This window comes from Amblyomma mixtum, chromosome 3 (genome assembly GCF_055824585.1).
Source record: "Amblyomma mixtum isolate Tamu chromosome 3, ASM5582458v1, whole genome shotgun sequence".
Taxonomy (NCBI): domain Eukaryota; kingdom Metazoa; phylum Arthropoda; class Arachnida; order Ixodida; family Ixodidae; genus Amblyomma; species Amblyomma mixtum.
The window spans coordinates 116,756,450-116,779,392 of NC_143014.1; the positions used below are offsets into that span (position 1 = coordinate 116,756,450).

Genomic DNA, 22,943 nt, shown 5'->3' on the forward strand with positions numbered 1-22,943 from the left:
AACCACGTCAATTCGAACTCTAAATAGGAGTTCTAACTAATCTGAGGAACTGCGAATGTTGGGGTGGCACTCCGTGGGTTGGCATACGTTGCCACATTGTGCGCGCGTGATATCGAGCTTGTGTCGTTGCCGGAAGTCGCATGCCACACGAGCTTGGATTTTCGGTGCGAGGAAGTTCGGAACGAGTCTCTTCGTCGCAAACACTTAAGCGGAAGCCGCGAAGCGCGTGGGAATCACGCGGAGAAAAATAGCGGTGCTCCTTGAGACGAGGACCGCGCATGGGCAATAAAACACTTCGTCGCGAGAAATGAATACATCGTGGGCGCTTACTCGCGAGCAAGTCCGTCTTTATTACGTAATGCGTGTTGCGAAAAATAAATAGGCTTTCTTCGTCGTCTCGGCCAGTGTCATGCTCCCTCGGCCACCTTGCTGGCGAGTTCCAGCAGGAGGGCCCTGATGCCCGCCCAGGTCTCCTCGCCGGTGGGCACGATCTGATCGCGCGGCAGGGTGAAGCCGTGGCGACCGGTGTCGCGGAGCTCGACCGTGTACGCGTACGGGATCTGCGCCTCGCCAAGGGCCCAGTCGTCTGATCCTCCCGAGGCGACATCTGCAACAGTGGAGCGAGGATAGGTTGCACGCGCCCCTCCCTTACCCCGCGGCGCAGGCATGTCTTACACAGAAGGCTTGTCGACGTTCCCACGTTGTACTTGGTACCGTGGACTTTCTCTAGGGCAGCCGTCGCGACTCTCGCAGCGCGGGCCTGCGTTCGGGGACCCTCGTCACTGCATGGTCTCACGCATAGCAAAGGCTATAATCACGCGGTTACACTCAAAGCATTGAAGAGCGCGGCAGGGCTTGCGATACCGGTCCTGGCATCGCACGCTTCGTCATTAGTAAGCAGCTGTACTTTTGCTATTGTCGACTCCGAGCAAGTCACGAATGTGCTCACGTACAGCTCTGTGAGCCCGGTGCCATGTTCTCGCATCTCCTGATCTCTTACAGCGAAAAGCTGTTACATGGAGCTCATCCGCGATGGCCTACAGCAAGCAGCTCAACAATTGGCATGACGTCAGAACCAAGCGCGGCTAAGTGAGGACCAAGGAGCAGTAGGTGGTAGTGTCCATTAAAAAAATAAAATTTGCAGTAATAAGCATAAAATGGCAAGAAAAAGAAAAATTAAGAGGGAAAAAGCTGAAAAAAAAAAAGACTGACGAAAAGGAAGGGTGAGAATTTCTGCAGCACAGCTTTTCACTGAAAATTTCGTGTCCAGCAGTAGCATAGCGTTGGTTAGCCGCTGAATTTCTTTTCAAGCTTCTAGTTCATCGCAACGCATTATGCAGTTAAAAATCGGACGGTTTATGGAGCAGTCTGTTTTGTTGCCTTGTACGTACTCGTGGCGCCACGGTCGCAATCAGTATAGTGGCTGGTATCAGTGAGTAATAGCAATCCTACACAATATATATATATATATATATATATATATATATATATATATATATATATATATATATATATATATATATATATATATATATATATATATATATATATATATACATACATACATAGGATTGCTAGAGGAAGGAGCTCCTCTTCTTGTTTGAAACTTAGTGGCCCTTAAGTGTATCGCAGAAATATGAATAAAAGACACCAAAAACAAGAAACCTTGCATAAGGAACAGACAAGCGACAATGCCCGCTGCATACCCCGCAAGCGACCGTATACGTTCTGTTACTGCGATATATAATAATTATTACTGCAGCGCGTTCGAGCGTTGTCGCCTGCGTCACCTGAGCAAAGAGGCGGGCGCACGAATGCGAACACTCACGAGCTCGAGGTAGTTGGCCGGCTTGAGCGCCGTGTAACCCCACGGCGTGAGCCAGAGCTGTGAGTAGGAATGGAAGGTGATGTAGGCCATGATCTCGCGGCGCCGAGCGTAGATGAAGTTCGCAATGGCCTTGGTTTCTGGCTCCGAGAAGGCCTTGTTCCCGGCGAAGACCTCCGAGCACGCCTTGCTGCTTGATCCACCCGCTGCGCACAAGACACACGATACGTCATACCGGCAGCGACCCGTCTTTGTAATGACTTTGGTGAAAAAGTGGGGGGTGTCTAGCAGTGTTTTTTCATAATATTAATGAAAAACTCAGAACTGTTCAGGCGCTTCAGCTAGTTAACTCAAGCTTAACGTGATCACCTTAAGATTGTTTCGCACGTAACGTATCAGTTCACGAAACAGACGCCAGTTTCATCCAGGAGGTTTAGTGCTCGAAAATAAGTGCGCATGCCTCCTGTATGGACTTGTCGTTCGCACGCTTTCTGTTTAAGAGTGGGGTGTGCAGACTCTCTTTCAAACAGTTTTCAATGCAGCCGAAATTTTAAATCGTAGCCTCCAGCTCAAGCCGACGGGCTTTTCATTTGTGAATTCGCGCAGAGCTTCAGATTTGCGAACTCTGGCGCCGATGAACTCTTGGGCAAGCCATATGCGGACACGGTTGATGCAGAGTGGAAATTTCAATCTGTTGTTTGACCCGAGAGGAAGCCTAGAGCAGGAGCTACTTTCCGAATGAACGCATACGCGAAAATTCTCATTCCTATTCTTAACCGCACCACTCATTTGCTACGCACGCATTCGCCATGCTGATGCATCATTGACCAACGAAGTAGTACGTTGCGCGTCCCACCATAACGACTCCTCGACGCGTACTAGTACGCTCAACCGCAGTGCATAGTTTCGACGAGAGCACTGCATTAATTCTCCAACAATTCAGATAAAATCGGCGTAGGGGCGGCAAACATCATGGGGTGATATCTACCTTTCGCGGCCTGCGGAAAACGCGTGTGTAATGTTCGCCCACTGGGTGTTCAGCGACTTCAAGATGTAACTGAACAGTTTCCTATTGGGTATATAGCGACTTCAGGATGACAGTGACTAGTTTCCGAACGATTCTGTAGTTCGCATTTAGGTTCGTGTAGAAAGCGTCCTTATTTCATCTAGATTTCTACCGAGGAGGTGGGAGCAAACCTACTTTGCAGGTTTGCTCAACCCTGCAAAGGGTTTACCCGGCTTAAGGGTGGTGTCGAAACGTCTACATGTTTGTTGGCAACCTTGGACTTGGACAAAACACCATTTGATGTCTATAAGCCATTAACAGTTTTATTACACAGTTTCTTAATTTAACTAGCGGGAAAGCTGGCATGCACTTCATCCACCACGCAGAGGCGCAGGAATGCCGAGAAGACGAAGTTTCTTGCTTGGCTTGACTATTGTTGGCATAAAATGTGGATTCAGCTGTAAAAATACGACTCTTCTCGAGGCAAGAACATTGCAGAAATGCTGTGAAAGTTTCCATTTCAGCCTGGCACCGCACTTTAACTTGCGTTGAATATATTAAAGAAGTGAAAAACACAGTATTGAAATAATTTATTCTGCGCACAAAGGAGAGCATCGCGATCCACGTTTTCTGCCCGACTCTAGCCAAGCCAAACACGAAACCTCTGTTTTCCCGGCATCCCCGCGGTGGATGAAGTGCTCTTCAAGCATGGAGGAAAAAAAAACCTTTTCTTCCTCCATGTCTTCAAGAAAGTCGCGTATAAGGTGGCGCCAGCTTTCCCTCTAGGTAATATTTAGAAACTCCATGATTTTATTATGGCGGCACAGTCCTACTGTCCTTATTATGGGTAGTTTTCGTAATAAGCCAGAGCGAAGGAAAATACGACTTCCTCTGTATACATTATGCAACTGCTGTGGGTTAGTTACACATGCAGGCTTTCTGCATTGACCTTCGGGTGAAATTCATCTAGCCTTAAGGCTGGAGAGCGCTAAAGGTATTAAATCCACTGTCTAGGCCAGGGGTTCTCAAACTGGGTTCCGCGGAACACAGGGGTTCCGCGGGCTGTCTTCTTGTGTTCCGCGAGAACCCTCACCGGCCCTGACCCGGCAGCTGATATGAGACTGGCTCTGAGTGCTACTGAGGCACGCTTTGACTTGCTCTTAAAAGGGGAGCAGTACCACCCATCACATTAGTATTTGTATTAATCTGTGCAATAAACATTTAACTTTTGCAACTCTCTCTTTGCAAAAATGCGCTCGACAACATTGCTGGTAAGTGAAAGCAGAGGAGGGGGGGGGGGGGGGGGGGGTTCCCTGGAAGTTATTTAAGGCTTTTGGGGTTCCTCCAAGCAAAAAAGTTTGAGAACCCCTGGTCTAGGCACTTCCCTGAAATAGAGGACTTAAACATAACAGTAACGTAACGACGGGTCTCTTTTAAAACGCATGTTGTTCGGACATTTTCTTTCTATAGCCTTCAGTTCACTATCTTCGCTTTTCAACCACAACGTTGAAAAGTGCGTTATCAACATTCCATGTAGCTCAAACGCTGGCCGAGGGTGTTTGAAACGAAGGCGTCACCAGGTGCAGCAGTATCCGTTGCGGTGGCCCGACGCGTCACCCCGCCAAACCACACCACTTTGTCCGTCTTCCCCCGCTTCCCAACGTTGCACTGGGTGCAGTCCGCACCCTTCTAGTGACGCCTCTGGTTGCGAGGCTATGCTACCACCAGGTTTACCAGCACATGTTTGAAGAACCCCGATTACACAGCTGTTACAAACAATTTTGAGACAGCCCTTGTTAGAGCACCAGTGACTACTGGTTTTGAAGCGTTGAATGAAGGCGGCCACGATCGTAAAGGAAATTCTTTTCGCAAACCGTAATGATGGGGCTGTTTGCACTTCTCAGGCATCACGTATTTGGTCAGCCTTCATCTATTCTGTCCTGAAGTACACGATCAGAGCGCTGTGATGGCCTTTAGGAGTGTATGCGCTCGTATAGCAAGCGCGCACTTTACTAGCGCTTTATTGCGATTCGTCTCCCCACACCTCTTCTTTCCCCTGTAAAGCGGTCTCTCGAGAGGGGACAAGAGACGAGAAAAAGATAACGGTTTCGCGCTGCGTGGTGAACATCGTGATGGTTAGCGCAGACGCGTGGTGCCAGGTCCTTGGACATGCTTGTTTTCGGGTGCCTATACTCACAGCTCCACTTGAAGCCGAAGTTTCTATTCGGGTCTGCACCGCGGCAAATGAAGCTGGCTGTCGTGGACCTCGTCTTCCGCCATAGCCGGTTCTGCAAGCAGCCCAGGCCGTAAGTGGACTTGCCATCACCGAAAAGCGGGGCGGCGGTCATGACTCACGAAGATGTGCGTGTACTCGTAGCCGTCCGGGTTGGCCACCGGCAGCCCGTACACGTCGAAGGTGTCCAGAATCTTGGTCGTTTCATTGTCATTGCTGTAGCCGCTCACCAGCTGGGTACCAGAAGGAAAACGACACGGTCTCAGCAGTTCGCGACGAACGGCCACGACATTCCACACTCAGCTTGGCCCAAGTCAGTTTATGGCCTCAGCAAGCATGCACACATCGGGGCTTCACCCGATCGTCAGCGTTTTGAAATTGCAAACGAGAGAGAGCCGGTCCCGCAGGTTTTCCCTGACCCAGCAACGGATCCGGCACACCCCTCGTTGTCTCCTTGCCTCTCTTGATCTTGGCAGAGGGACCGGTCCGAATTGTCGGTCTTGAGTGTTTTTGCACGCATTGGCTCTTAGAGAGAGCTGTACCAGCACCCTCTCGTGGTATTCTTTGCTTGTGCATGCTGCTCTTCTTGTTCCGCAGAGCAGTGCCCGGTGCCGGTCAGAGTCGATGCGCGGTGCGAGCCACGAGCGCCCCTTCAGGGTGCGCACCTTATGGCCGCAGTCAGCCTACGCAGGAGATGGCGGTGGCCGGACGTACTGCCGCCCGAAGTCAGGGAAAATCTCGGGTTCCGTCACGTGCCTGACGTTTAGACAGCGGTCCTGACCCACACTAAACGTACACCTACGTCAGAAGACCCCTGGTGCCATTTCCAGATTTATTCACACCCACCGCCCTCGGAAAAGTACAGCGATCGAGGAAACAAGAGAAACTATACAGAATAATTTCCTGCAGTATTGGAAGTGTCGCAGGAGGGTTTGTCAAGATCAAAGAACAGCATGCAATACCATAACTCGCGCGCTTCTCTGCAAGACATCATCGTTTGATGCACCTGCGCTCAAAGTTTTCCTGAAGACGCCGAAAACTTTCCAGTGCAGAGGAATTACGCGGTGCCTGGCGTTTCGTGTGAAGACACAGCGTTCCCTGAGCCGAATGAGTACACCTATGCTCGATCACCAGACGACGACGCAGGGTCATACTGCGCGTCCAGCATTGCGTCCCGCGCCCAATAAGACCTGATCGCGCGAAGTATGCAATGCGCAGCTTTTACCTTGTCAAATGAGCGCTACACGGTGGCTAACAAGCAGCGCCCTGTTTACAGTTGCTCGGGAGATAAAGAAACAGTGGTTGTAAATGCGGTTCACTGGAACAATATTTTGGCAGAACTCAGTTGCAGCGCAGAGAGAGTTCGAAACGCATCCGGATAGAACGAGTGACTGCACAGGCTCAGCTGGACTCCCTTTATGCCTTCACGGAACCCTGACGTCATGTCATTCGGTATTTTCTCACTCGGGTAGACGGTGGAAGGGGTAATAATGCCGCTCTATAGAGTGCAAAACGTTTAACTGAAGGAATGAGCATATACGGCATGTTACCATCAGCGTGCCGCTGCACCGCGGGTGTTTATTCTGAATTCAGTTAACAGGGGCAGGTTGTGGACAGCGCTGAAACTAATTGACAGACAATGACTCTAGACACATTTTTTTATCTCTGTGGTTCAAAACATGCTTCATTTAAGTGAGGCATTAATGCTTTTTGCAATAAGAAATTTGAATCGGGGGTTACTTTTCGCTCACCTTGTACCGCAACAAGTGCATGGGAGGAACTGTCGCTGCTTTATTTCATGACTGCGGAAAGGACCTAACCACCCTGTGGCGACCGAAGGCGCGCACATCGCACGCATCATCTGACCCTGGCTTGCAGCCACCGAGTTTGTTTATTGCATCATTTGTCAAGATCTCTAGCTCGAAGGCCGCGGAACGACAGCAGTCGCAGTGATTCTATCATATTGCTTTGAAAGCAGTGGCCATCAGTCTTCTCATACCAACCTCTTCGAGAATGTACATGACTGTCGCGGGGGAGATCCACTCTCTTGCATGCATGCCTCCGTCCAGCCAAACGGCCCTCTTGGCCCGTCCTGACGACAGCTGCGCAAGGAAGCAAGGTAAATGCGTGGACCTGTATAGACCGCTTCTTCCCGCCAGATTCATCAAGAAGACAGACGTAACACTTTAAACAGCTGTTCTCACTTGACTGTCGTTTTTATCACATGGCCGCACACGTCTGTGTGTGAGGCAAAAGACAAACACTGGCATTCGGGAATTCGACGCGTGTTGAAGAAGCCAAATTAATGCGTAGCTCACCGCGGCCGCGCTTGCTGTGTTACTAGTCTTGGGATGTTTTTGGTGCGTCACAGCACTGTACAATGCGAGCTTTCACTATACTGATGTGCTGCGAAAGACGGGGAAACGCACGCATCCTGCTCTTAGTGTATAACTGTGCGCACTTCGATATGACAGCAGTGATGAATTTGTTATGAATTATTTCTTGCATTGCGACAATTTTGTAATCTCGAAAAAAAAAAAGAGAACACTTTATTCCTGAACGATTTCCGAACTTTCTTTGCCTAACATAGGAAAGCTTAGCACAGTTTTGTAGTCCCTCGTACTGGCCCTTCTAGACTCACCTTGATAATCTTGAGGTCACGATTTTCAAAGGACTTTCCAATGTTCATGACGTTTGCCAAGGACTTTCTCCGAAGACTGTACGTTTGCATGTGGTTGTAGATCTTGTGGCAGGATAAGAAGAAAAGTGCATTTAACAAGAATCAGTCAACAGAACCATTGCGCGATTGTTCACTAGCCGTAAAGCATTTGACGGACAGGAAGCGCTCGCAAGGATGATGTACTATCTATCTTGTGTCATGCATCCGGAGGCAGGCTTAAATAAAAAAAAAAGGGGGAAGGGGGCTCGTGTTATGATACAAACGATGCAGAGTTTTCCTGTGCAGCATGCATATATTTCACTTCGTCAAACGATAGTCAAAATGATATTGCGCATGTACAAGCTTTCGCAGCCCTCGTTATTCGCACACAAAGGAAAAGAGATGCTCCATAAAAAAAGAAAACATCCGCGTAAGATATGCTGCAGCACTGTCAGTGGTGGAGTGAAAGGCACGCAATGCGAGAATTTTTCCCCGAAGAATGTATACGCTCCACTGTACCACGGCTCCCTACAGACGTCATCTCGTGTAGGCCCCATAAAGGTTGCTATTTTGATAAGGCGTCGCCAAAAGCACCCCATCGGATAAGCAGCAGTTATTTACTTGTGCGCCGCTGCGGCTGCCAAAGCGTTGCTTCGCGTGTCAAGCCGAAGTAGTGGGACGCCATTGCGGACACACTCACGGACGACCACCTTTTCCAGCGCTAGTGGATGGGCCATGTTGGGTCACGATAACAGTGTGCCGAGCCGCCAGGCGACATTTCGGCCAGTTCGGCCTAGGGTGCCTCGCGCATGTGCAGGGAGGTGCCATATATAGTTCGGTTGGCGCTCTCGCGCTCTGTGCAATAGGTCTATGCGGCTGTACCAAGTCCAGCTTTCTAGGACACCACTTTTACTGTGTGAGGCAGCAGTGTAATATTGTAATATACTGCAATGAACATATTGATGGGAATGGTCTAGCTTTCCAATGCGTAGCAAAACCTTGCTTTTAAAGTTTGTCCTGCGCTCGCACTGAGTAGTGATGACTGTCATTAAAATCAGTGGTGTGCGTTTTTGACAATAAATAGCAAAAAGGTACAAGCGTCCCGAGGAAAGACCTGCGGATATATTGATTTGGTGCAATCCCACGATATGAGAAAAAACTGCTAGAACACATCCCACTGAACAGCTGCAAAGAGGTGTTGCTTTATTTGGAGGGTAAAAACTGCGCTGCTCGAGCGCTAGGGGACGCGGAATGTTCACACTTTTGTCCTTGAATATACGTGCCCGAAGGAACGGCGCATGTGTGTATTCCTCTCCGTCCGCCGCTAAGTGAGGATCCCGAAGCCCCTCAAGGTGCACGTTGTCTTCGCAAAAGAGTAAGCGCGACTGCAAACAGCTGCCGAGAACAATTTGAGTAGTGTGCAGCCTAAACAGTTGTTCAAGCACGTCCTACTCTCTCCATAGATGAAGCTAAGCGACTCTTTCGCACATTTAATCACGCACGTAGACGTGCAGCTGCTATAACCGCTTAATGCACGCATATGAGCCACGCGAATGAATCCGGAGCAGCGCGAGAGTGGTACGTTCGCCGCATTCTGCACAGCACGAGTACCATCGCCAGGGGCGTAGGCAGGAGGTTGGCTTATGGGGCTTCAGCTCCCCCCTCCCACCGAAACTTTTTTGTACTGTCATGCATCGCCTACGAAAACAACCACCGGCACAGGAAATAATTTTTTTTTTTCCAATGTCTAAGGCAAAAAAAGCCTTTACAGGCTGATGACTCGCCGGCGTATGAGTCCGCGGAAATTGTCCCAACCTAGCTGTTAATCAAAGTGATGACGTCATCAACATGGTGCAGTATGTCGTAACACAAAATTAATTAACAGTCAATCAAAATTATTAATAAAATAATTAATAAAGACTGATGACGTAATCGACATTGCGTAGTATGCCGTAGCACGAAATTAATTAAAAATAAATAAATGTTTAAAAAATTAACAAAAATAATGTACAAAATCGATGATGTTATCAAATGTCGTAACCGGGAATGTACTGCGCATGCTAGTGACGTCACCTATGACGTCATCACCACAGTAACAGGGGCAGCAACAGAGGCGGAAATGGCTTTCGCCTCATCGCACTTTAGTAAGGGCGAAGTGCCCTTCAGATTTTCTTTCACTCTCCAAAAGACATTCCGGCGCGAACTCGGGCTGGATTTCGTGTCAACGTCCATGCACCTGGAGTCACAGAATGCAAGGAGACCATTCCGAGCACAAAGCTGCAAGGGCGTTTCGATGACGAGCAGGCTCGTCACTGCATCTCGCGGCGGCCGCGGAATCTACTGAATGCATGGATTTCAGTTCCGAAACTTTATGGATATAAATTTCTCATAAACTTTGTCCTTTAACTAGCGAAGCAGCAAAAATAAATGCAAGTAAAAAACTCTGTTCCTTCAGGTCCATAAACGCGTAATTATGAAAACGTATGACTGTTCATTAGCTTTTAAAACCGCAGAAATTTTTGCCGTTTATTGTAACAGTTAGCATCATGATCAAAGTTATCATGCGAATACGAAAATTACGAGGACATAAATGACCAATTTTGACCGACCTTGCTCACTGAAAGTCCGGCCCACTCGGCGTTTCCCAACGAGCACACTCGGATATTGGGTAGTTCAACTTGCCGCATCGTATGTGGCTTTCGTTTGTCCCTTTCTTTCCTTTTAAGCTACCTGCTTTTACCTATTTTTTGAGCCATAGCAATACCCTTCTTTAATTCTGGGTGCAGAATAATTGTTGCCGCTGTGCAGGCAGCTAAAATACACATTTTCGTATTGATTTCTGCATCCTTCCTCTATTATTCTACCCATATGGTGCTGTCGCGACCACAGCATGGCCCTAATACGTATCGCGATTTCTGCGAGCATAGTTTTGTTCTTGCCTGGATCGTCTGTCTTTCTTTGCGTAAAGTTTACTATCTGTGATTGCGCAACATGTTTATTCGTCTTGTTTGATGCATTATATACACCATCTTTTGCTTAGATATGTAGATTTATTAGAGACACGTATATTTAAATATCTTGTTGCGAGGTTTTGTGTATACATGCGGTGAACTTTGTTTCCAGCGAGACTCTTTTGCCCTGTATCAAGCTGTATCTTCGCGTTTGTGATATTCCATTGTATCTTCGCATTTATAATGTATAATTTGCTGAACTCCTGCTTTTTATATGTGCTCTCTGCTGCGAGTATAATTTCGGGGCCATTACAATACTCGAACGGTGATAGCTGCACCTGCACAATACACTGTCCGATGCATACGTACAAAATTGCAAACAAGATTCTTGAACTGCAAATATTTGTTAAAATATTTGTCCACAACTTGTTAATTTCATGGCCTTTACGTTTTTCATATCAGTGGCATGCACTTCTTTGCTGGTTTTTAACTGATATAGTTCTAAAGTTCATGTGATATTTTCTTTACTTATTAAATAGACAGGAACATGGAAGCAAATTATTTCTGTCAAAATTTTTGGGACATACGAATATATTATTTTATGAAAAAATAATACATGTATTTTACTTGAAAGTGCGTAGCGTTCAAGAATTCGTTTGCAGCATCTAATACACGATAGCATTGGCAATGACAATGCAGTTATTATTAGTGTATTTTATCCCTCGACAAATTCTATAAGGAGGATGCCGCGCTACAACGTGCCCCCCCCCCCCCCCCCCCCCCCCCCCTCATCCCCTATCCCGAACAAAATTTCTGGCTAGGCCACTGGCCATCGCCCATTCGTCGAACTGCACTCTTCGCGGCGGCCCCTTCCAACGTTTAAGTAAAACTGTATTGAGCCCATACATGCTTGTTTCGACCATATGCGCCGCGGTTTTCATGGACAAATCTCCAGCAGCTGGAGTTTTTAGATCTGGTAAAGTTTCTCTCAATGCAGTTGTGCACGCTGCAGCGGTGGGAATGCTGCGTCAATTGAGCCAATCTTCGCCATTGCCTTAAACCTGCTACGTGCTGCTACAAATTAGTGGTTTTTGATGAAATTGAGCCAAGGCTGCGCCGGAATGCTATTCCAGCTACCAAGAACCACGCTCAGTGCGAAGAGGCTGAGGCTACTGCGCAACGTGCACAGCTGATATCGCGTAACGTGCAGAGGCATGACTGTGGTTCCTTCTCCCGATATGAGGCGAGAAAGATGACCGACACAGTCAAGCCCCGTCTCGTCTCGCGGCGAATGCACGTGCAAAGAAAAAATTTCTTTTAAGGGGCTCAAACACTGCTAAATTTTGGTCCTGTCGCGCTCATGGCCGCGGTCATCCCGGAACGGGCGCTGTGTCCCCGGTGGCCTCTTTATTCCTTTTGGATAGTTCGTTCACTCGGAGCGCGTTTTGGAGTGCTAACATCGCGACGAGGAGCGCAGTCACACGGCTATTTTTCATTCTCTCGGGTTTTTCTCTAAGTTGTTGAAAAGAAACCACGCTAAACTGATATTACAGAAAACAACTGAAATGGACGTTTCTCAACATGCTCTGCAACTTTTACTAAGAAAAACTTCACCAATGTTCACAATACAGAACTGCACTCATTCTAGTTTGTTACATAGTAAGTGAATCTGAGCGCATTTAAAAAATGCGTTTAAAAGCCCATGCTTAAAGGGACTATGAAATAAATTTATCGAGATTACGTAAAGATAGGCAATCCATCACTCGTCACCCCAGCGCAAGAATTTTTGAGCTAGCATCAATAACGATTAAAAATCACGCTCCTCCTCTCCCCCCTCAACTCGTACGCGCGGGACACCATAAAAAAATAAAGAAAACAGTTCCGGGACTGGGCACCGCCCATAAATACGTCATTCGCTGACGTTCGGTTTACGACTTCCGGTGGTCCCACTCCCGAGGAGCAGCGTGCGTCGGCAGCGTCTCTCCGGTCTCTGCGCTTTCTTGGCTCCAGAACTCGCGACAGAAAGAGGCGGCAGAGGTAAATTGAAAACATATGCGCGAAGGCAATGCCCTGGATCGCGCTTGCCCGAGGGGGGCGCGCGGCGGCTCGAGCAGACGATTTTCACCGCTACCAGAAGTGTGCCCGTGACGTCGTAGCTGCCGCGCCTCGAGCGAATGACAGCGTGTGGTGGCCTGCCGACGTCATGGGACTAGTGATGTCTGTTTTCCCGATTTTGGTTCTAAAATGGCTCCCTACGAAGACACCAAACGGCCCGCGAATTTTAAAAAACACGATTTTTAAAAATTCATAATAAATTGCCGGCTCAGTTCCGAAGACTCATACTTGGTGTCAATGTTTCTGAGCATCACTTTTAACATTTATAAGCGGCTTTTAATTCTTTGCATGGTCCCTTTAATATTGAGCTTTCCGGAAGTTTGCTTCGTCGTAAAGCGCAGGAGCGCAGAAAAAGCGGCCGTTGCGCACGCCAGCTAAAGATTTGGCAGACTGCAGTCAGGCCGGAATGAAATGCGCACACGCATACGCCATATTCCTTTTTCTTCCGCAGCGAGGTATCCCTTTACAACCGGTTTACGGATATGTACACTTGCCGTCCAAAGTAAATGGAAGGCGACTTTGTCGAAAAATTTTAATTTCCCATTTTTAAATTGCCTCCTGAATAAAACTACCCATGATTAAAAACCCTGCAGATAAATCGTTCCCCTCAGGAGACGACGTTTTTTCTCCTGGCAGTGCCTTGTAGAACCATTGAAGACAGAGGTAAATAGACGCAGGTTCGAAAACGCCAACTTCAGAAACGCATTAATATTAACTTTTATATACAAAAATTTTTCTAAGAACCGAGAAATGATCTAATATCTTTAATGAATCGATTATATATACCAATAGACCGTACGACGAATAAATTAGAGAATACAAACAACGTTTGACCGCCACCAGCCAATTCTTATGACATCAGGCAAAATAGCGAATTTATTCCCATTTTCACGCATTAAGAGCGCCGCTAACAAGCGAATAGAAGCTCTATAAGCATTGAGAATGGTTCGGATATTGGGGTAAATAAAATGTAACCACGTTCAATGAGTGCTAAATCAAATTTCTGACAGCTACTATTTCTAAGAGGCAGCAATAAGCAATTCTATATAACAAAAACATGAACTCAGTTTTGTGTTTATTTTTGTATTTTAAAACAATATAATGCAACACTTTTCTAGTGCCTTAAAATTATCATGTACTGAGGATTATTCAAGCAAATTTTAACAAAATTCGATGGTGATGTTTTTTTTAAACCCAAGTCAAAGTTGTCACTTTTTTGGCGTTTTTGAACTTCGGCCAATTTTGAGACCGTACTGAAAACTATCTGCCAAGTCTAGAGCAACAGAACTTGCCTGACGTGAGTAAAAACAGCTGAAAAATACTGAGAAAAATATTCAGTGGGAAGATCTTTAGGCATCTTGCCCTCAGGCTGCCCTGAAAAGTGCCTTTTTTGCACCGCATAGCTCCAGAAGCGAAGTTTGCATTTTTTTTACTCAAAAGGTTGAAAGAGCAAGAAAACATTTTTTATTTTCTCATTTTGTACAAGTTGTAAAGAAGTTCTGAAAAAATTCTGATGCGGGAAAAAATTTTTTGCGCATGGAATAAGGCTTCAAACTTCCAACTTTGCGAAGTGCCAAAAAGGACATTCTCCACCTCTTGTGACATGCGATTTTTTTCCGAGAAAACTACGAAGCTTCTTGCGAAACTAAGGTTCATTCCTTTGTGTGGACAGATTTGCCCATCATATATAAAAATTTCATTGAAAACAAAAAATGGCCATGGGACATCGATTACCGTTCTTATCTGAACACGCCCATATCCGTCATAGAGCGTTCAGCATGCCAGATGTACCCGAGTACCCGATGTGTCCGCACTTACGGTGTTCAGACGTTGGTAGTCCGAAAAGAAACTCCGAGGAATTCTCATGTCGGGGACGTCACTCCTACTCGTTGTCGAGTTGTTTATCTCTCTATATAAAAAGAAAAAAAAGTTGTGCCACTGTAGTCATCTCGCGCATGGCGAAACGTACGGACAAGCCGCTAGACCCACTGCATTGATATATCATAACACGCCGCATCTGTGAGCCAAAAATAGTGTCGAATTTCAGTGTTTTCTCGCGCGTCACATGAAATATGTGACATCTTCCTTGACCTCTTTTAGAATTGTGCAAAAGCACGCTCTGTATTAATAACATAAAGCGAGGCTTTAGTCGCACGTGCAGTTCAGCGCGTATAGTGCACGTCTGCTCTATTAGAAGTTGTATCTATATATCCTTTCTTGCTATAGAATATATTGAAGCAATATATACACTCCTATATCTGCAGAGGCATATTCTGCAGAAAACTTTACCCGGTGCGGGCCATCCGTGGGCTCTGCGTCACATGTAGCCGCATCGGGAGTCACGCGCAAATGGCTCAGTGGTCTGTGTGCAGAGTCGGTGCTGACAGCTCAGTTGGCTAACGGCGTTTAAACAGCAGAACAAAGCCGCATACTTTTGCTGGCATGACTCCGGTTAATTCGGTGCGAAAGTTCCCGCGAATATTCCCACATGATTCCGTATTCCTTTAACCCGGTAGTGCCCGGTATATTACGTATGATACAGACTGCAAATGTTTATGATTTTCGATTATGCTCACAATGTTGCATTTTACAACATATTTATCAAATCAAAGTGGCCGCTACCTGGGATGCAGGAGGCCTGCTGTAAGACCATTCAGGTGCAAAAAGCTGACACGACACCGGCAAAACAACCCACAATTTTGACCTGCTGGTGATGAAATTATTTTGACTTTTGTCGTTTATTTACTGTATCAGCCTCAGTACGCGTGCGCAGTTTTATCTTCCATATACGTACAGAAATTATACCACTTTGCTAATTTTAATTATGATGTCATATCACACCTTTCTTTATAAAGTTTCTTTCCGAGCCGCGCCGCTGGGGCTCAGTAGCGTTCGGATGTTGATCCCAGTGTCGCGGGAACGGATCCCGGCCACGAAAGCCGCATTCCGATGGAGGCGAAGTGCAAAACCGCTCGTATGCTGTGCGATGTCAGGGCAGGCTAAAGAATAAATAAATCTGGGACCATCCGCTACGGCATCCTTCATGGCCTCAGGGGTCAGTAGCAAGCAACAAAATGGAGGCAGTTAACTTTTATCCGACATTTTAAATGTCTAGGCATTACAGGGGTCATTGGATCTGATCAGGTAATTTCAGCTATTGCTGCCGGCCCGGCAGTGTGGTAAACCATCGGGCCTCGAACGCGTGGGTGTGCCGTATACAGTGGACGAGTGTCCCGCCCTGTCCTGAACCAGCGGGTTGAACTCACTGTTCGAGGTCGTGGATGAGCACCTCACTTGGGATGTCCCTCCGATGCAGCTGGTCGAGGAAGTGGCGCTGCTTGTTCGGCGACACGCTCACATCCACGAACCGGTGCACACGCGACGGCTCCAGCCAGAAGTCGAACTGCGCGCCAGACGACTACTTTTACACGCTGGTTGCACAAAAAAGAATGGAAGTCCCAAGCTTTTAGATCGATTCTTCGCGCCGCTTTCGAGGTTCTGAAACGTCCGTGTCCTGCGCGTTCAATTTGCGAGCGACCATGCATGTGTCCTTAATAACTTCGCCCAATAATGCCCACTTTCTGCATAATATCAAAAGATGAAATAATAATTCATACACCTGGATATTTGTCACATCGGGTCTGTGAAAACCGCACAGACGTCCGCACCTCTTGTGCACGAATACTTTGGATGTATTTAATTGCTGTACGAGCTGCCCGAATATATATATATATATATATATATATATATATATATATAGGCTGCCAGAGCATGAAGTGCTTGACTGCTAAAAAAGTATATAGCGAAGTATACGCTTCGTTAAAGGAAACATTTTTATTTGACTCGACGTTTCGATCGGAGGACCAAGAGATCGGTCCTCCGATCGAAATGTACAGTGAAATAGAATTGTTTCTTTTAATGAAGCGTGTACTTCGCTATATGTATACCGTGCCTGCAAGCTTCTCGAAAGCGCTAGTATTTTGGCGCAATGTAACAAAAATTTGTTGGGCCAAAGCGTCGAGGGTAACCGCGTTTTTCTAATTCTAAAACTGATATGGATATTACTTACGATGGGCTACAAGCCTCTCAATAATTAAGGAGCCTAACGGCAATAGCTACAAGTTAACTACTGAATATTAGTTAACCATCCTGCTAATTAGTACGTCTTAGCTGTATTGTGATGCATTACACCGCTGACAGTGCTATGCCGAAAAAAAGTGCTCTCCGAACTCAAAAAGCGTATTTTTAAAAATTGCACAAAGTCTTAGCTGAAACAGCCTGTATATAGAGGGTGTTTCACCCAAGACTTTACACAATAACATAATAAGCATAACATATTTTAATAACCCTGTAATATCATACAACAAGCAGTACATACACCTCTCCACTCACCTGATGCCAACGCATCATCTTTACTCATGATTATATTACCACTCAGGCTAGTAGAAAACTAATATTTAAAGCTAATATTTATATATCAAAGTAGACAAGCACTACAGTGCGATGAAGAACATAGATTGTCCTACTGCCGTTCTTGTCTTGTGCAGTGGGCGCGGTTAGCCTTACAGTGAACATGTCGGCAACTGCTCCGTCTGTGTCGATAGCCTAAACAATATATAGCCCTTACTACTGCCCCGAAAGACCCCATATCCAAAATTCTCGGACAAAAATTTTGGAAATTGGAAAATTGTACGATACTGTATGGACATACCGAAGGTAATCGTCCATTGTTCTGATACGCAGAAAAATCTTTATTTTAAAGTGTTTCCATCGATCGCATCGAACAGTTAAGACTGCCATAGAAAACCAAAGGGGAACGCTTTCGATGATCGCAAAAACGTTAACAGAAAAAAGAATTGCCGACGATTACGTTACCTCGTAATGCGAAATTTGAGCACAGCTCATCAGCTGTTCCAGCTTTTCGACAGAATGAGGCAAATAATTCGAGCAAGACATGCACGCACAATTACAGACAACTTGTTATTTTTCACACATTTCCCTTCTTCAAGAAACACTCCACTCACAGTTCTTGATAGAAGGAAGCTTTTGTGGTCGGAGAAATAGATGGATGTATGCTCGACTTGCTGCACCAATGCCTGATTCTCAAAGACAAGGTCTATGCAAGTATTTCGCGAGGTTGTCACAGCCGTGGGAGGCGTTACGAGCGAGAGGAACGGGATGTTCTTCCGCATAAGTGGTAAGAAATTTCTCTTTGTCTTTATATGCACATTTAAGTTCCCACCCACCCTGTCACCCTGGCAGGTGGCAGTTGATGGTTGATCGCGAAAGTTCGCTCGCCGTTGTCAGCGCTAACTCATGCAGCCCACATCTCTCTATCATCACCCCACGTACCTGTAAGCGCGATTCAGGCGTCCGCTGACCCAGGGAGCCAGTTATGCGCACTTCCTTTCCCTAAAATGATCGGAGCGTAAAACGTTGTCAACGCCAATGAACACAATGAACCCCGACGGCCTATGGCTTCAGCGCCGCGTTTCTGGTACAACGTTGTCAATGCCTGCAGCTCACGTCTCTCTCATCACCCCATGTGCCTATATAGGCGCGATTGAGGCGTCCAGTGAACCAGGGAGCCAGTTACGCGCACTTCCTTTCCTCAAAACGGCGCAACGTTGTCAGTGCCAACGCATGCAGCCCACACCCGTCACTATCGCCACGTAGCTTAATGAGGTGTCCACAGTTACAAGAGGGCAGTTATGAGCCTTTCTTTTGCTTTCCAAGCTCCCTTCCGCTCAATTTTTTTCGCCTGAAGCTTAAAGCGCGACTAAGGTGTCCACTGCTGATTACAACGGACAACGGCGACGCCGCGAAACGCAGAAACGGGCGCCAAAGAGCTGTGGTCTAAAAAAACGCGAGACTGCCGTCGGGTGATCTGCGGGTATATTTATTGTTACAGTGAAACCTTACATTCAATGAAAAAATCGCGTGCTCAGACGGCTTCCTGCTCAAAAATGTTTTTGCCCAGAATTGTTGGGTATGTCATAGACGCTGTCCAGATACGCATTCACCTCCTATCGGCTGCGCACACATGTCTCATGCTCACGCGAACAACACTGGCACATTTTACCCCCAACGCACACCTCGCCGACGTGGCAGAGTCGCTGCGCAGACGGTGCAAGAGTGTAGCTTCTCTGCGCTATGAACATGATCACAGTTACAGATGCCCAAGAGTTAAATGCATACGTACTCCGTCGATTTCTGTATTTTCCAGATCAGCCAGGTACTTCAGCTGCGTCACATCTTTTGGGTATAGCCTGTACACTGTATACCTGAAACGAGAGCGCATATATGTTATGTGCGCCGGTCTCAGACCGTTTGTTGCTGAGCTATTGACGAGAACAAAAGTGGCGGGCACGTTGCACATAGTAGGAAAAAAAAAATAATTCACGGAAAAGCGAAATATACACTCCGCCTTCAGAGTATTCTTCAGGCAGAAAACACAGTCGATGTTGCGCACATATGATGAATAGTAAAAAGGGGCGGGGCGAGCTAGCGGCTGAACGCTGCTAGCTCGAACTTCGTGGTCGATTATGTGTTTTTTATATGTTCAGCGAATGTGGGAAGACGACAGTGGTCACAGGAGTACCGGACTTTCGCCGCAGCCATCGTCGTCGCTTCGGCGCAGATTGCTGTGGCGCGAGTCTGTTTTCTTTCTCTGACCTGGTGGTCGAAACTTCCGGGGCCCTTCACTACGGCGTCCCTCATAGCCCGAGTCGCTTTGGAACGTTAAACTCCCATAAACCCGTTATATATATATATAAAGTGGGAGATTTGGCTGCGGCCGCAGCCAAATCTCCCACTTTCAAAACACATAAACAACCTTGGGCATCCATTCGATAACTTTATGGGTATTGTACTTCAATCGGGGTTCAAAACGCATTATGAGCGTGAGAGCTGTGAATCATACCTGATTCACAAATTTAACACATTCTCAAGCGGCATCAACGAAACAGTAGGCCGACTATCATGCTTACACCCCTAGAGTACCAAATAATTATCCAAGACATGTTGATGGAAAATACTGACAGAACGGGCGTCAGAAAGCATAGCAAGCATTTCTTTCTTCTTTTTTTCATGTCACATGCATTCCCACGTATTTAGGGTTTTTTTAGTATTTTTGTATTGTATTGTCATGCCTTGTAATGCATTGTCACGCATTTCTCTTCTGCGCGCGCTCACGCACAATGAAGAATTACATTTGTCTCAACACAGTACATTGTACTTGCCACTGACTGCAGTTCGTTTCTGGAACTGTGTGTGTGTTTGTTGTTAACCTTGTGGGAATCCTGGCTTTCCGCCGTTGCCGTTGCTCGGCTGTGCCGGCTTCCCGCGTTGTTTCTCCTCTTTCCCTTGCTCCCGCCTCAGGCGGTGGAGAGGCGGCTGGGTGACTAATCACTGTCATTTAGCCACAGCTCCGCCCCGGCTCCCAAGGGCCTTTGCCATTGGCGCCTTTTGGCGGGAATCCGGGACCCGCTCTGGGCGGCCGCGCACCGCGCGACCGTCCGAGCGGGGCCCAGAGAGAGATCCCTCCGAGACAGCGTAAGGTGCGTACGTTACTGTTTTTCCGTGCCGGCCTTTGCCGTTCGGACCAGTGCTTACTCGAGCTCGCCCGCACGTGTCCTCTGACCTGCAGCGGCTCGAGCCTGTCCAGCGGGGTCCAGCGACCTCCGACAGGCGTACCTTGCGTTGATTGACCACTCTCTCTCGCAACCGGCCCAACGGTCGACACGAGAGAGAGATCACAGCACTGCCGCGGGGACATTCTCCTGCAGCGGCGTGCTAGCGGCGCACATTGCTCGAGTCGCTTCGTGCGCGCAGCGGAGCCTTGCTCCTCGCGCGCCCCCGGGACGGGGTGACGATTGAGTGCGTGTGTACTGCTGAAGGACGACGTGAATAAACGTCTCCTTGGTGAACTTGGAGGCCTATTTCTTTGCGGCGAATCGCTCTCCTCCCAGCGGAGGTTGAGTGCACCGCATCGGTTTCCCAGTGTGTGTGTGGTGACGGCTGATCGGGGCCCTTGGCTCGCGCGAAGCTCGAACCCGCGGTGGGTGGTGGCCTGTGTCCACTTAGGAACCCACAACTGGCGCCCAACGTGCTAAGTCATTGGCGCTTACGCCTTTGATGGCACATTAGCCGAGCAGGTCGCCTTGACGATCACGCTTGCGCACCGTGTCTACCACCCCCAGCGCGGCACTCGGCAGCTACATGTCGGCTCCCTACGGAGTTGTAGCGTCGTTTGATCCGCTGGCTGCTGTTCCTTCGAATAGCTAGACACCGTGGTTGGCCGCGGCCCCCATTGGGGTTTATGGTGACACAATCCAAAATGTTGACCACGTGGCTCCCATTGGAGCTGTATCGGAAGCACCCTGCGGTGCATCCGCTGGTCACATGCCTCAGCTGTGCACGCTTTCCGCCCAGTGCGAAAGCGGTTCGTGTCACGCTGCCGCAACCGGCAGTTTCGAACAGCAGCAGCCGTGCCCCGCGAGCAGTCAATTCTGCTCTGGGAATGGCGAGGCGCTGGCCGGTTCCCTGTGGAAACCGCGCCGCTCATCGAACTAGGAGCCTTGCCTCCCTCGTTCGTGCAGCCCGCCCAAGCCTCCACTGAGGCAGGGGTGCAGTCGCTGAGGCCGGGGCTCCATTGAGCCAGATGCGGAGAAACTTCGAGCCATACTCGAATTTCCCGCGCCCAAGGATGTACGCGGCCTGCGCCGTTGTGTGGGAATGGCCAACTTTTATCGTCCTGTGCCCGCGTGCAGGCACCCTTGACCTAGCTCTTGGGAAAGACTGCCGCGTGGCGATGGGAGCCCGAGCAAGAGCAATCCTTTCGCCTCCTGTCCAGTGCCATTGCCGAGACAGCGCAGCCCAGGCTACCCGACCTGACCAGACAGTTCGTAGTCCAGACTGACGCGAGCGATCTGGGTTTAGGAGCAGTTCTCCTACAGGAATTCGATGGCGTGCTGCAACCGCTGGCCTTTGCCAGCCGCTCCTTGCTCCGAGGGGCGGAAAGTGCACCCTTTGACCCTCGCCGCGGCGCCTCTGGACGCTTCTGATGGGGGGGGTCGTTGTCGCCGACCAGCGTCCGCGCACGTGCCGGTGTATGCGTGTTTGTGGCTGTGGCTGTGGCTGTGTGCGCGCGTAACCATGAGCCAAGGCGACGCCTGTGAGTTGTGCCGTTGTGTCCTTCTGCGTGAGCGCGAGGATGAGAAGGACCCCTCGCTGTGGACAAGGTTACACATCTGGACGCCGCCGAACGTCCTCGCCCGTTTCAGCCGGCGTGAAAGGGGTGCACTAACTGTCTTGTGCCCGAACGTGATGTCGTGTCCAAGGGCGCGAGGTCAGTGCTCTGCCGCGGCCCCGTCGTCATCAACGCACCCTACATCAACGGAAAGAAGACCGCCATCAGTCGTCGGCCCTCCCAACCTGTTCAACTTGAAGTCTGCGAGCGGTGAGTCGCCGACAGGCCCACTGGGCCGCGCCACCGAACTTTGAGGCTGGCATCCACCTGTAACATAGTTGTACAGTTGTATTCACATCTTCTTGTGTACCGTGTATATAATCTGCAAGCTGTTTTGATTTACTGAAGCGTATGCAAGTGTTGTTTGCCTTGTTTTTCCTTTGTTTTTTTTTACATTGTTCTGGCTGGAACTGAAGTGTAGCTAGTTTTTTTTGTGTATTCATTTCTTTATTTTGGAACTGAAGTGTAGTTTTTTTGTGTATTGATTTCTTTATTTTTGGCCGCGTGCTTTGCCGATGGGTAGGAGGGCATTTAAGGAGAGGGGGATGTGGGAATCCTGGCTTTCCGCCGTTGCCGTTGCTCGGCTGTGCCGGCTTCCCGCGTTGTTTCTCCTCTTTCCCTTGCTCCCGCCTCAGGCGGTGGAGAGGCGGCTGGGTGACTAATCACTGTCATTTAGCCACAGCTCCGCCCCGGCTCCCAAGGGCCTTTGCCATTGGCGCCTTTTGGCGGGAATCCGGGACCCGCTCTGGGCGGCCGCGCACCGCGCGACCGTCCGAGCGGGGCCCAGAGAGAGATCCCTCCGAGACAGCGTAAGGTGCGTACGTTACTGTTTTTCCGTGCCGGCCTTTGCCGTTCGGACCAGTGCTTACTCGAGCTCGCCCGCACGTGTCCTCTGACCTGCAGC

The 22,943-nt window shown here is 48.4% G+C and overlaps 1 protein-coding gene across 1 annotated transcript in view; it reads right to left on the reverse strand.

Annotated features, from left to right (window-relative positions):
• Window positions 1-386: 386 nt before the first annotated feature.
• LOC149351523 (carboxypeptidase B-like) overlaps window positions 387-22,943 on the reverse strand; it is a 38,323-nt gene continuing 15,766 nt past the window's right edge. Inside the window, exons 2-11 of the mRNA XM_089577040.1 lie at window positions 18,992-19,073; window positions 16,056-16,192; window positions 14,608-14,698; window positions 7,706-7,807; window positions 7,068-7,166; window positions 5,187-5,297; window positions 5,029-5,119; window positions 1,829-2,031; window positions 676-760; window positions 387-607 (exon numbers count right to left, since the gene is read on the reverse strand). Of these exons, the coding sequence (XP_089433166.1) occupies window positions 408-607; window positions 676-760; window positions 1,829-2,031; window positions 5,029-5,119; window positions 5,187-5,297; window positions 7,068-7,166; window positions 7,706-7,807; window positions 14,608-14,698; window positions 16,056-16,192; window positions 18,992-19,073 (1,201 nt within the window). The 3' untranslated portion in view covers window positions 387-407. The remainder of the gene's footprint in view (window positions 608-675; window positions 761-1,828; window positions 2,032-5,028; window positions 5,120-5,186; window positions 5,298-7,067; window positions 7,167-7,705; window positions 7,808-14,607; window positions 14,699-16,055; window positions 16,193-18,991; window positions 19,074-22,943) is intronic.